General features: G+C 41.3%; 1 protein-coding gene across 2 annotated transcripts in view; it reads left to right on the top strand.

Moving 5' to 3' along the window:
• LOC112228510 (cell surface glycoprotein MUC18) overlaps positions 1–12,384 on the top strand; it is a 62,281-nt gene extending 49,897 nt beyond the window's left edge. Inside the window, exons 6-16 of one of the 2 annotated variants that reach the window (XM_024393886.2) lie at positions 128–307; positions 1,020–1,147; positions 1,585–1,729; positions 3,975–4,090; positions 4,233–4,374; positions 4,622–4,752; positions 7,015–7,156; positions 7,820–7,855; positions 10,068–10,197; positions 10,448–10,565; positions 10,706–12,384. In XM_024393886.2, coding sequence (XP_024249654.1) covers positions 128–307; positions 1,020–1,147; positions 1,585–1,729; positions 3,975–4,090; positions 4,233–4,374; positions 4,622–4,752; positions 7,015–7,156; positions 7,820–7,855; positions 10,068–10,197; positions 10,448–10,565; positions 10,706–10,726 — 1,289 coding nt within the window. In that variant the 3' untranslated portion in view covers positions 10,727–12,384. Of the gene's footprint in view, positions 1–127; positions 308–1,019; positions 1,148–1,584; positions 1,730–3,974; positions 4,091–4,232; positions 4,375–4,621; positions 4,753–7,014; positions 7,157–7,819; positions 7,856–10,067; positions 10,198–10,447; positions 10,566–10,700 lie in introns of both variants that reach the window. The other variant, XM_024393887.2, reaches the window with a different exon arrangement.
• The last annotated feature ends 661 nt before the right edge of the window (positions 12,385–13,045 follow it).

Below are 13,045 nucleotides of genomic sequence, written 5' to 3'. Positions count from 1 at the left end.
ATGTGGTGATACTCACAACTGTCACTGAAATACTACAAGTTGTCGTTACATGAAGAATTGTTTCCGGATATCATCTATCTACCAGCCTGTAATGGTAGCTAAATCAGTGTTTTCTCACCCCTCCCAGAGATCAACGTGGTAATTCTGGTGACCCGTGAGTCCAGTGGCTTCTACACGGTCCAGAGTGAGCTGCAATATAAAGTTGCCAAAGAGGACAAGGATGTCCTGTTCTCCTGTGAGGTCAGCTACTACGTCCCAGGAGCTGTGAGGACGGCTGAGTCCAAGGGCATCAACATCACTGTGCACTGTAAGGACCCAACTAACTCCATATCTTATACCCCAGACATGCTATTTCTAACCACACAACTTATGCTGACTCAGCATGCTTTCGGGCAGCAGGTAACCAAGTGGTTAGAGCATTGGGCCAGTAACCGAAAGGTTGCTCAATTAAATCCCTGAGCTGACAAGGTAAAACATCTGTCGTTCTGCCCCTGAACAAGGCACTGTTCCTAGGCCATCATTGTAAATAAGAATTTGTTCTTAACTGACTTGCCTAGTTAAATAAAGGTTAAATAAAAAATAATAAATTGACTGTAATGCTAACTAGAGCTAATACTACTTCACTGTGTTAATGGTGCTCTCCAATTGTTTTTATGACTGTCCCTACCATGAAACTAGTAGGATGGTCACTGATGTTTCTCTCTACAACACCCAAGTTAAAGCCTATGAAATGATATCAGCCTACCTCAAACAAGTCAACAGCTTCTGGGCTGTCAAAGTAGTAGTCCAACTAATGTAACCCAAACCCACCCATCTTTGGCGCTCTTCAATTTTAGCCCACAATATTTTCTCAATATATCTAGTGTTGTTTGAACCAATTTTGCATACCATGACAGCAATGACAAAACACAAACTCTGCTGTTGTCAATGCTGAGTAAATGACTGGCTTGTAAAGCTGATTAGCCTAGTGACTACCAGGCATTGCATAGCCACGTTGATTTCTGGGTTTTGTCCCGCAGACCCCACAACCGTTGTCGAGCTGTGGAAGGAATCCCCCCAGGGCCTGGTCAAAGAGGGGGACACTGTGGAGATCCGTTGCCAAGGCGATGGCAACCCCCCACCGCCCTTCACGTTCAACCGACAACAAGTAAGAAGGGCCCTCCTTTCTGTGAATGTTTTTTTATATGCAGACTCAGGCCTTGGAGTAGAAGTGTAGGCCTTGTGAACAGGAGCTCATCATGTCTGATCCTGTGGCTCTGGAATAAATCTTTAGACCCTTTCAAGGTCTGTGACTGACTGGAGATCAACATTTCTCATTCCTGTGTGTTCATTTGACCACAACAACACATTTGGGGGGTTCCCCTGTTGGGTCTCAAGACTGGGATGTGAATAGAGGCATGGTTTGGTCATTTAGAGGGTCACAGGAACATGTTAAAGGGTTTATGTAGCTCACAGTAACCAGACTAATTCAGCTGTTGTTTGGGTGTGACTTAAAGGGATAGTTCGTCCCAAAATCAAAGATTTATTAGCCTAAATGTAGATCCTGTAATATGACAGTGTAAATCTGATGTCGTCCCCTCTCAGGAGCAGGAGACAGCGTTGGAGGCCAGCGATGACACATTGGTGCTGAGGGAGGTGACGCGTGGGGACAGTGGGGTCTACCAGTGCCGCTCACTGGATCTGGACACTTACGAGGAGGTCATGGGAGACGTGCAGCTCATTGTCCACTGTGAGTTAGCTAACACATGCACACACTGAAACATGTGCATGCACACACATGTATTTATGCTCTTTTGGTTTGGACTGGAAGTGGTTGAATTTCTCTGAGATTGATACTAAGAGTATTAATGTCCGTCAGCTGCTTGACTGAGTTTCACACCATCGATAATTTGATTACCAAGATAGACAGCTCTGCTGTTGTCTTCCACTCACTCACTGTCACTGCATCACTTAACTACTCATGAACCTTTTATTGCAGTGGGATAAATCAGGGTGACACAGAGTGTTTCTTGGTAGTCTTAAACAAATGTACTTTGAAACAAAAGTATACACTTAGGGGCTTACAAAAAAGAAGACAACTGTACCATGTCAGCTATAGAGCTGAAATGTATTTAATTTAGAGTGTGCATCCCAATATTACACTACTATATACAGTACCAGTCAAAAGTTTAGACACACCTACTCATTCAAACGTTTTTCTTTCTTTTTAGTATTTTCTGCATTGTAGAATAATAGTGAAGACATCAAAAATATGAAATAACACATGGAATCATGTAGTAACCAAAAAAAGGGTTAAACAAATCAAAATATATTATACATTTGATATTCTTTAAAGTAGCCACCCTTTACCTTGATGACAGCTTTGCACACTCTTGGCATTCTCTCAGCCAGCTTCATGAGGTAGTCACCTGGAATGCATTTCAATTAACAGGTGTGCCTTGTTAAAAGTTCATTTGTGGAATTTCTTTAATCCTTTATACGTTTGAGCCAATCAGTTGTGTTGTGACAAGGTAGGGGTGGTATTAAGAAGATAGCCCTATTTGGTAAAATACCAAGTCCCTATTATGAAAAGAACAGAGCAAAGAGAAACAACAGTCCATCATTACTTTAAGACATGAAAGTCAGTCAATACGGAAAATTTCAAGAACTTTGAAAGTTTCTTCAAGCGCAGAAGTAAAAATTAATTCAGAGCTTTGATGAAACTGGCTCTCATGAGGACCACCACAGGAAAGGAAGACCCAGAGTTACCTCTGCTGCAGAGGAATAGTTCATTACAGTTACCAGCCTCAGAAATTGCAGCCCAAATAAATGCTTCCCAGAGTTCAAGTAACAGACACGTCAGGCCTTCATGGTCCAATTGCTGCAAAGAAACCACTAATAAAGGACACCAATAATAAGAAGAGACTTGCTTGGCCAAGAAAGACGAGCAATGTACATTAGACTGGTGGAAATCTGTCCTTTGGTATGAGTCCAAATTTTAGATTTTTGGTTCTAAGTGAACGGATGATCTCCGCATGTGTGGTTCCCACCGTGAAGCATGGAGGAGGAGGTGTGATGGTGTGGGGGTGCTTTGCTGGTGACACTGTCAATAATTTATATAGAATTCAATGCACACTTAACCAGCATGGCTACCACAGCATTCTTCAGCGATACGCCATCCCATCTGGTTTGGGCTTAGTGGGACTATCATTTGTTTTTCAACAGGACAATGACCCAACACACCTCCAGCCTGTGTAAGGGGTATATTACCAAGAAGGAGAGTGATGGAGTGCTGCATCAGATGACCTGGCCTCCACAATCACCCGACCTCAACCCAGTTGAGATGGTTTGGGATGAGTTGTACCGCAAAGTGAAGGAAAAGCAGCCAACAAGTGCTCAGCATATGTGGGAACTCCTTCAAGACTGTTGGAAAAGCATTCCAGGTGAAGCTGGTTGAGAGAATGCCAAGCGTTCTCAAAGCTGTCATCAAGTCAAAGGGTGGCTACTTTAAAGAATCTAAAATATACTTTGATTTGTTTAACACTTTTTTTTGGATTACTTCATGATTCCATATGTGTCATTTCATAGTTTTAATGTCTTCACTATTATTCTACAATGTATAAAATAGTTTAAAAAACAATTAAAAGTGGGTGTGTCCAAACTTTTGACTGGCACTGTACATCACTGAACACTGAAATATAACAAAACTGTTGAACATAGAAACACCGGATTTTCAGCGTAAAAAACAAACAAATGTTTATTAATTATGAAAAATATGAATAACATTCCACCCGTGAGTCCACTAGGTAATTTGATTGCAGGAAAGGGCTATGATAATTTAATTGATGTCAACATTTTCACAGTCGATAAATATTATGATTTGCAGTGGTGTAACTCAAATCAAGAAAACATTTGATTGGAATAAGGTTGCATGGACCACACACCAGCATGTCACTTAGCCATGTTTCTTTTTCACATCATGTTTCTCTCTCCAGATCTGGACCCAGCCCTGGTGGTGCCCAAAGACTCAGAGATCATGTTCAAAGGAGAGAGTCTGACTGCTACCTGCAACGCTCTGTCTTCTCTGGAAACCTTCACTGTCTGGTTCAAGGTACAATGCACCCTGTAATAAGCACCAACTTAGTGCTTTAAATGCAACACAATTATAAGACTGACATAAACATGTTGCTTGCCAAATGTAGCTAATCATGTGTTGTTATTCAGTTGTGGACTATTTTTCTTCCTGTGTGAAGAATGGGCTGCAGGTTGGCACAGGCCACATGCTGTTTCTGCAGGATGCCACTTATGACACAGCAGGAGAGTACGTGTGTGAGGTGACTGTTCCTTCTCTGCCTGGACTGCACACCTCTGGTTCTGTCCACATCATCGTCCAGGGTTAGTCACCAAACCATCATTTCTGAGGAATTCCCCCATCAGGGGGTACGCATCTTTGCTTTAGCCCAACACTATCACTCCTTGGTGATTAGTTGTATCAGGTGTGATTAGTAAAGTCATACAACAAAAATGTGCTTCCACCCTGGGGTTCCCACCAGGAATAGATTGAGAAACACTGAGTTTGTCAGATCAGATGTTTTCTTACCTAACAAGCGGTCTTTAGCAGGGTCTATAATATGTCCCCCAGGTGCTCCCCAGATGAAGGATGCTGACAGGGAGGTGGAGATGGAGGAGGGAGCTGGGAAGTGGATGAACCTGAGCTGTGAGGCACATGCACACCCCCTGCCCACCATCTCTTGGACGGTCACTGGCAGCCAGGTAAAACAGGGCTTGGCAGAGTTAACGTACACTACATAACCAAAGGTATGTGGACACCTGCTCATCGAACATCTCATTTCAAAATCATGGGCATTAATATGGAGTTGGTTCCCCTTTGCTGCTATAACAGCCTCCACTCTTTTAGGAAGGCTTTCCACTAGATGTTGGAACATTGCTGCGGGGACTTGCTTCCATTCAGTCACAAGAGCATTAGTGAGGTCGTGCACTCATGTTGAGCGATTAGGCCTGGCTCGATGTCGGCGTTCCAATTCATCCCAAAGGTGTTCGATGGTGTTCAAATCAAATCAAACTTTATTTGTCACATGCGTCGAATACAACAGGTTACCGTGAAATGCTTACTTAAAAGCCCTTAACCAACTGTGCAGTTCAAGAACGAGTTAAGAAAATATTTACGAAATAATAAGGAAAAAGTAATAAAAAGTAATCAAAAGTAACACAATAAAATAACAATAAGTTTGCCAGCCAAAGCTTGGCATTGAGCATGGTGATCTTAGACTTGTGTGCCGCTGCTTGGCCATGGAAAGCCATTTCATGAAGCTCCCGATGAGCAGTTCTTATGCTGAAGTTGTTTCCAGAGGAAGTTGGGAATTCGGTGGTGAGTGTTGCAACCGATGACAGACGATGTGTACGCACTTCAGCGGTCCAGTTCTGTGAGCTTGTGTGGCTGACTACTTCGGGGCTGAAGTGTTCTTGCTCCTAGATGTTTCCACTTCACAATAACAGCAGTTACAGTTGACCTGCTCTAGCAGGACAGAAATGTACTTGTTGGAAAGGTGGCGTCCTATGACGGTGCCACGTTGAAAGTCACTGAGCTGTTCATTAAGGCCATTATACTGTCAATTTTTGTCTATTTTATACCCCTTTCACCAACAGGTGTGGCTGAAATAGTTAAATCCACTATTTGAAGTGGTATCCACATACTTTTGTATTTAATAGATTATGTGGGCATATTTACAGTTGAATGAAGTCTGAAGTTTACATACACTTAGGTTGGAGTCATTAAAACAAATTTTTCAACCACTCCACAAATTTCTTGTTAACAAACTATAGTTTTGGCAAGTCTGTTAGGACATATACTTTGTGCATTACATAAGTCATTTTTCCAACAATTGTTTAAAGACAGATTATTTCACTTATAATTCACTGTATCACAATTCCAGTGGGTCAGAAGTTTACATACACTAAGTTGACTGTGCCTTTAAACAGCTTGGAAAATTCCAGAAAATTATGTCATGGCTTTAGAAGCTTCTGATAGGCTCATTGACATCATTTGAGTCAATTGGAGGTGTACCTGTGGATGGATTTCAAGGCCTACCATCAAACTCAGTGCCTTTTTGCTTGACATCATGGGAAAACCAGCCAAGACATCCGGAAAAAAATTGTAGACCTCCACAAGTCTGGTTCATCCTTGGGAGCAATTTCCAAACACCTGAAGGTACCATGTTCATCTGTACAAACGATAGTATGCAAGTATAAACACCATGGGACCACGCTGCCATCATACCACTCAGGAAGGAGACGCGTTCTGTCTCCTGGAGATGAATGTACTTTGGTGCGAAAAGTGCAACTCAATCCCAGAACAACAGCAAAGGACCTTGTAAAGATGCTGGAGGAAACAGGTACAAAAGTATCTATATCCACAGTAAAACGAGTCCTATATCAACATAACCTGAAAGGCCGCTCAGCAAGGAAGAAGCCACTGCTCCAAAACCGCCATAAAAAATCCAGACTACGGTTTGCAACTGCACATGGGGACAAAGATCGTACTTTTTGGAGAAAGATCCTCTGGTCTGATGAAACAAAAATAGAACTGTTTGTGTGAAGCTTGTGGAAGGCTACCAGTAACGTTTGACCCAAGTTAAACAATATAAAGGCAATGCTACCAAATAATAATTGAGTGGATGTAAACTTCTGACCCACTGTGAATGTAATGAAAGAAATAAAAGCTGAAATAAATCATTCTCCCTATTATTATTCTGACATTTCACGTTCTTAAAATAAAGTGGTGATCCTAACTGACCTAAGACAGGGCACTTTTACTAGGATTAAATGTCAGGAATTGTGAAAAACTGAATTTAAATGTATTTGACTAAAGTTTATGTAAACTTCTGACTTCAACTGTACATGGCATGAATGTATGATTTTAAAACATTAACATCTAATTTTCTTGGTGTGTCTGTTCCAATGCATATTGGTGTGACTGGTGACATGACATAGGTGTGTATGCTTGTGTGTTGACAGAGCTGGCGCGAGGTGCTGACCAGCGCCACGGATCACAGCACAATCAGCCTGGTGTCCATCAAAGTGACCTCTGACATCACAGCCTTCTGCAACGCCACCAACGAGATGGGCACAGAGGCAAAGTCTTTCAGCATCAGTGCCAGTAAGCCACCCTGCCATATACTGTACACTACATAGGAATATATAGGCATACACACTGAGTGTACAAAATATAAGGAACACCTAATATTGAGTTACACCCCCTTTTGCCTTCAGAACAGCCTCATGGACTCTAGAAGGTGTCGAAAGCATTCCACAGGGTTGCTGGCCCATGTTGACTCCATTGCTTCCCACAGTTGTGTCAAATTGGCTGGATGTCCTTCGGGTGGTGGACCGTTCTTGATACACACAGGAAACTGTTGAGTGTGAAAAATCCAGCAGCGTTGCAGTTCTTGACACACTCAAACCGGTGTACCTGGCACCTAGTACCATACCCCATTCAAAGGCATTTATATATTTTGTGTTGCCCATTCACCCTCTGAATGGCACACATACACAATCCATGTCTCAGTTGTCTCAAGGTTTAAAGCCCATTATTTAACATGTCTCCTTCTCTTCATCTACACTGATTGAAGTGGATTTAACAAGTGACATCAATAAGGGATCATAGCTTTCCCCTGGATTCACCTGATGTCATGGAGAGAGCAGGTGTTCCTAATGTTTTGTATTTAGAATGTATGGAATACTGTATATGGGCATATTATGTGGAAATATATTTGATGATGGGAACCTCTTACATTTTAAGTGTTGTTTTGCTTGTCCACAGTTCCCATGGACACTTCAACTGCACCCTACTCACCTGGTAAGACTGAGATCTTGCTATTATTGTATTCTTGCTGATTAGAACAGGAGCGTGTTTGATCACGAAAGGAGGATACCCCTAACCCTAACCCTAGACAGTTGGAAGTTAGACAGAGTACAGAGTATAGAAAGGAAACAGCATGAACTTGTGGGGTGGGATTCGTACCCATGCCACTATGGATAACGCTCCAGCACTGTTTCTCTTCTTCTTGACCTTTGAATCACTCTGATCCAGTTGAGAAGCGCTTTTAGATTGTTTCTTTACTTTTTCTCAACTTTTTAAAAATTCTTTCTGAATCCACACCAATCCAGACCATGAAGGATTAGCCAACAAGGCAACTAAATAATTCATGATTTTCATACGGCCATAGTGTTTGCAGGAAAAGGCGGGAGAATTGGCTCTGCTCATCGCCTGTGGGTACATTGAAAATTATGTGTGACAGAAAAATAGGAAAAAAAGACAACACTTAGGAAAATATAAGGATGTCCAACACCTAATGTTTTTAGCTGTTTGTCTAGCATTTCGAGAAATGTTTTGAAGTGGTTGAGTGCCAAAAGCACATATATTGAGTTAAATCTTGGAAGTTAATGCGCTGTCTCACTGCTTTTATTGAGCTGCTGCAATAGAAGTTCTCATAAACCTATATTGTTCCTTTTAACAAGGGCTTACTCCATGTTTAAAGAGAGGTGTTAGTAGTTCTGGTAGGGAGGAGCACTAACTAATTTTCTCGGGGGGGATTGCACTGAAGTGTTGATGGCTCTGTCAGAGGGGCAGGCCAGGGCTGTTTCACATCGCTCTCTGCCCAGTGTCTGGAGCACTCACTCACAAGCATGAGAGTTGAAGCTGCTCACTGGGCGCATTTCAACATAGATTATTGAGTAATATTGGGTTGAGACATTATGAGATTACAACAACCTATATTCACCCACTCAAAAATATAGCCAAAAGTTTGTTGTATTTCCAATGTTCAACTATCTAAAAGCACAATCAAATTCCAATGGAAAAACAAGGTCTCATTTTTGGTTTAATTGTCACCCAAATGTCTATCACTGCGCTTTCAACCATTTTAAAAGCACAGGAATGTTCAAATGGGAATACAATGTCAGATAATTTGTTTATTTATACAACAGATTGTGATATCGTTGAGATTACATTAAATGTACATGGTGCAAATTCAAGATTCTGTGCAGATTATTACAGTAATTGTGACGATCTCTACAACCCTGCAATGTATGCTCTCTCGAACATGCACACTTTACTGATTACTTAATAAGAAATGTATAGTTATAGTAACTTAAAAATGTGGCCATGGATGTGTTACACATTTTAAGGTTGCTCGTTACATTCGTTTGTAAGATAGCCTTAACTTTATGCTATTTACTGTAATACAAAAGTTATATTGAATTGTTTTGTTGACAACCCAACCAAATATCAATATTTAACTAATATTTTTGATTCTGCATATACATTTAAAGGTCATTTCCGATTGTGCTGACATATGCAGCGTTTACCGTGAATGCAGTCACTGCTAAAGCAGGAACATTGTCTTTAAATTTCAATCACCCTGTAAAGCTGAAGTTCCGCGATGTGGATTGAATAGAGCCCTTGATCTGTTTCCCATCTGCTTCTTATGACTTGACCCATAAATCATGACCAATATCATCATACTCTAACACTGTTCTACAACCTGGATCCCAGTACTCCCTGGAAAAAATGTAATATGTTACTGAGTGGACTGTCCTGGCTAGTGGTTATCCTCCACATCTTCCTATGTTTTGTCCTACTAGAAGAGGATGGGCTTCCCATCTGAGCTGGGTTCCTCTCTGTGTTTCTTCCTTCTAGTTTTTTTTCCTGGCCACTATGCTTCTGATTTTGCTTCTACTAGCTCTTTGGGGTCTTGGCTGGGTTATTTACTGCAAACACTTTGTGACAATTGCTGATGTAAAAAGTTGTCACAACTGCTTTGACAACTGCTGATATAGACAAATCTGAGTCATTTTGGCCTTATGTTGTCTGTCAAGGGATGTTTTCACTTGTTTTGTATGCTAGGGGCACTCTCACATGGGGTTATGGGTCACTGGTCACACATGTATAGGCAGCACAGGTAACCAGGAAATGTTTACACATATCATGTCCGGATGATTCTCCATGATCAGGTATAAGCATTAACCTGAGTTTTCCCTCCCCTCTCCCTGTCTGTCTGTGTGTATAGCTGAAGGAAATGGTGTGATCATCGTGGTCGTCATCATCTGTGTCCTCCTGCTGGCCGTCCTGGGCAGTGTGCTCTACTTCCTCCACAAGAAGGGCAAGATCCCCTGTGGCCGATCTGGCAAGCAGGAAATGTGAGTTTTCTACTTCAACAACTGGTCTAGGGCCAGGTTTTGTGTCTAGTTCTATAAGGTGGGTGCTACACATAGGTAGTGGATGAGGGTAAATTACAATGTAAAGCACTCTGAGCACTTGAAAAAGTGTTATGTAAATGTATTCCATATGTTCATCCATAATTGAGTCTTTCTGCCTCCAAGAATGTGATACTGTGCTCACTGGAGAGGAGTATTGAGAGGAAACTGAGTTTGTGCTCTCTATCCACAGCACTAAGGAGAACCCTAACAAAGATGGCATTGTGGTAGAGATGAAGACTGACACCAAGACCGAGGAGGCTGTTCTTCTGAAGGGCGGTAACGGTGACAAGAATGGCCCCAACGACCAGGTAACTATGAATATGAAAGCTATACGCTAAAGTAGCTTACTGTCTGTCTTTCTTGAATCTTGCATTGCCCACTGTATTGACATTTGTTGGTGTTTTTTCTCCCTTTCCTCTTTCCCTGTGTGCTTTTCCCTGGAGTAAAGTACATGGACCTGAGGAAGTGATATATGCAGAGGGCTGAGCTCTGACGTAGCCAGCTGAAGCTCTTCGCCACCCCACCAAATCTACCCACAAGCCAAGGCTAGACTACTGGAAGCCTTGGGGAAATTAGTTAGGACTCTAATTAGGAGTCAACCAATTAATCACTTTCCCCACATTTGTGTTCAGCAGTATTCACCATATCTGGCCAAAACCACACAGGAACACACACAACTGATTTTAAGGTGTTTGGAGGATGTTTTGATTGCTCCATTTTACATGTTGTAATTTTACACTGTTTCCCCAAAGCCTTTTTACTCTCTCATTTGCCGGTTTCAAGTGTACGATGATGACGTTCATTAACTGTGCGTTATAAACTTTATAAACTGTATATATTATATATATATTTCATTATTTAAGATATTTTGACACAGACCTTTCAAATTCAGACTTGGTATGGTATTATCTGTTTATGGTGTCACTTACTTTAGCTATTCATCCATGGTCCTTGATTTGGCGATTCTACATTATTTTATGGAGGTAATCTGGCCATAAATGACCACCAATATGTTCGTGGAGAAACGCCACGTCAACATTTTCTCAGCAAAACTCATAATTTCAGAGTAATTCTCTTGTGAATTACTGTCAAGCTCTTGTACTGTTTGTAAATAATCGTGGCATAAGAACCGTTTGTAGCTGTGGCCTTCGATTGTCTTTTTTGAAATGGCCTATTGTGTTATCTGCAGTGCCTGTGGAAATTTGTCTCACTTTGATGTAAGATACACTGAAATGTTTCCTTATTTTATGATTTGCTGTTTATTTCTTTATATTTGGGTGAGGGCCAAGGAGACCTGAAGCTCATTTTGTGTGTGATACATTTTGGATGCTTACTGTAAGTTATGTGCATGGAAGAAGCTGTTGCTAGCGCAAAGACTGCCTGACGTGCATCATTTACAGAATATGTTAAAGGTATTATGATTTTTGATATTGTACACAAAGGGGAGAGTTCAATTGGTACAAATACTGTATGTTGTGATCCAAATATTGCCTTTAAGGTAATATTTTAGTGGTCATTGTGTTTAGTTGAAATGACCCATTTTGTTCAGCCTGCTTACATCCGGCCATAGGACTGCAGATAGTGGACTTTTGGTAGTATGACTCCAGTAAAGACACTGCTCTCAACTGTGTGCCTTTTATGTTCAGTCTGGTTTAGTTGTGTTGTAGTGTTCTGATGCTTATGGAAGGAAGAGGTCTGGATTTAATAACACTGTTTGAATTATATTCATGTTGCCCAAAGACAGATCCCAACACGGGAAACGCTTTTTGATGCCTGTATGTGGATGACTGGCCATCATGATGGGAAAAAGGTTCACTGTTGGCCACCACCAACAGTAAAAACAGCTTGTTGTGCAGTTGGCTCAGAAAACAGAAACTTTTCTTGAGGGGACAGTTAAACCGGCTTCCTCCCACCCCAACCGCTTTCTTTGAGTGATGTGTTTTTGTTGACTATATGAAACAGCTACCGTTGGACAGGAATGTTTGGACCTGCACAGTTCATTATTGGTTTATAATGGTCTGATCTTGCAAACTTGTGTAAATTAAGTACAGTTCTTGTGATTTGATGCTTGCCTTTTTATAATTATTTTTTGCAAGAAAATGCCAAATAAAGCTACATTTGATCTTTTTCATTATCTTTACACTAAATATTTAAAGTTCATAGCAGAGAAATGAAAACTTACAAGTGCATTTCAATGGCTAAGGCACAACTGAAAATACATATTTCCACTGATAGATTTAATTCACAACAGCCAAAATTGATCATGACACACACTATACCTCACTGTGGTCAATAACAGAGACCCAGAATGTGATCGACAGGGGAAAGGGGTGAGTTCTCCCATCTAACCACTGTTATGCTGTCTCCTGGAGTGCGTAGCTTCAGATTTCCAGAGTGCAGGCTTGGTGGGAAGAAGAGGATGTTCAACACAATAGTCTAGACATGTTGGAACAGCATGCTCTTCCAGTTACCAGACTGGAAACTGTTCTCTTCTAGTATTATGATATTGGGTGAGAGGTTAGTGTTAGGACATAGACGGATACACTTCCACACTACATTCCCCCAGGAGGCAGCAGCAACCTTGTCGTGGTGCTGAGCCTGGTTGATAAGCACATCAGATACTGGCAATTAAGGTGATCGTCAGTCTGTCCCAGCTTGCAAGCCGTGAGGTTCTTGGTTTAGTTTGGCCATGCCTTTAGAATTTTTCCTTTTTGCTTTTTGTACATATGTTTTGTCACCATCTGAACTAATAATAATCTGTTTTTACAGGCAAAACAAGAAGACAGAG

This window comes from Oncorhynchus tshawytscha, linkage group LG30 (genome assembly GCF_018296145.1).
Source record: "Oncorhynchus tshawytscha isolate Ot180627B linkage group LG30, Otsh_v2.0, whole genome shotgun sequence".
Lineage (NCBI taxonomy): Eukaryota > Metazoa > Chordata > Actinopteri > Salmoniformes > Salmonidae > Oncorhynchus > Oncorhynchus tshawytscha.
This window is presented reverse-complemented; position numbering and strand designations above follow the sequence as displayed.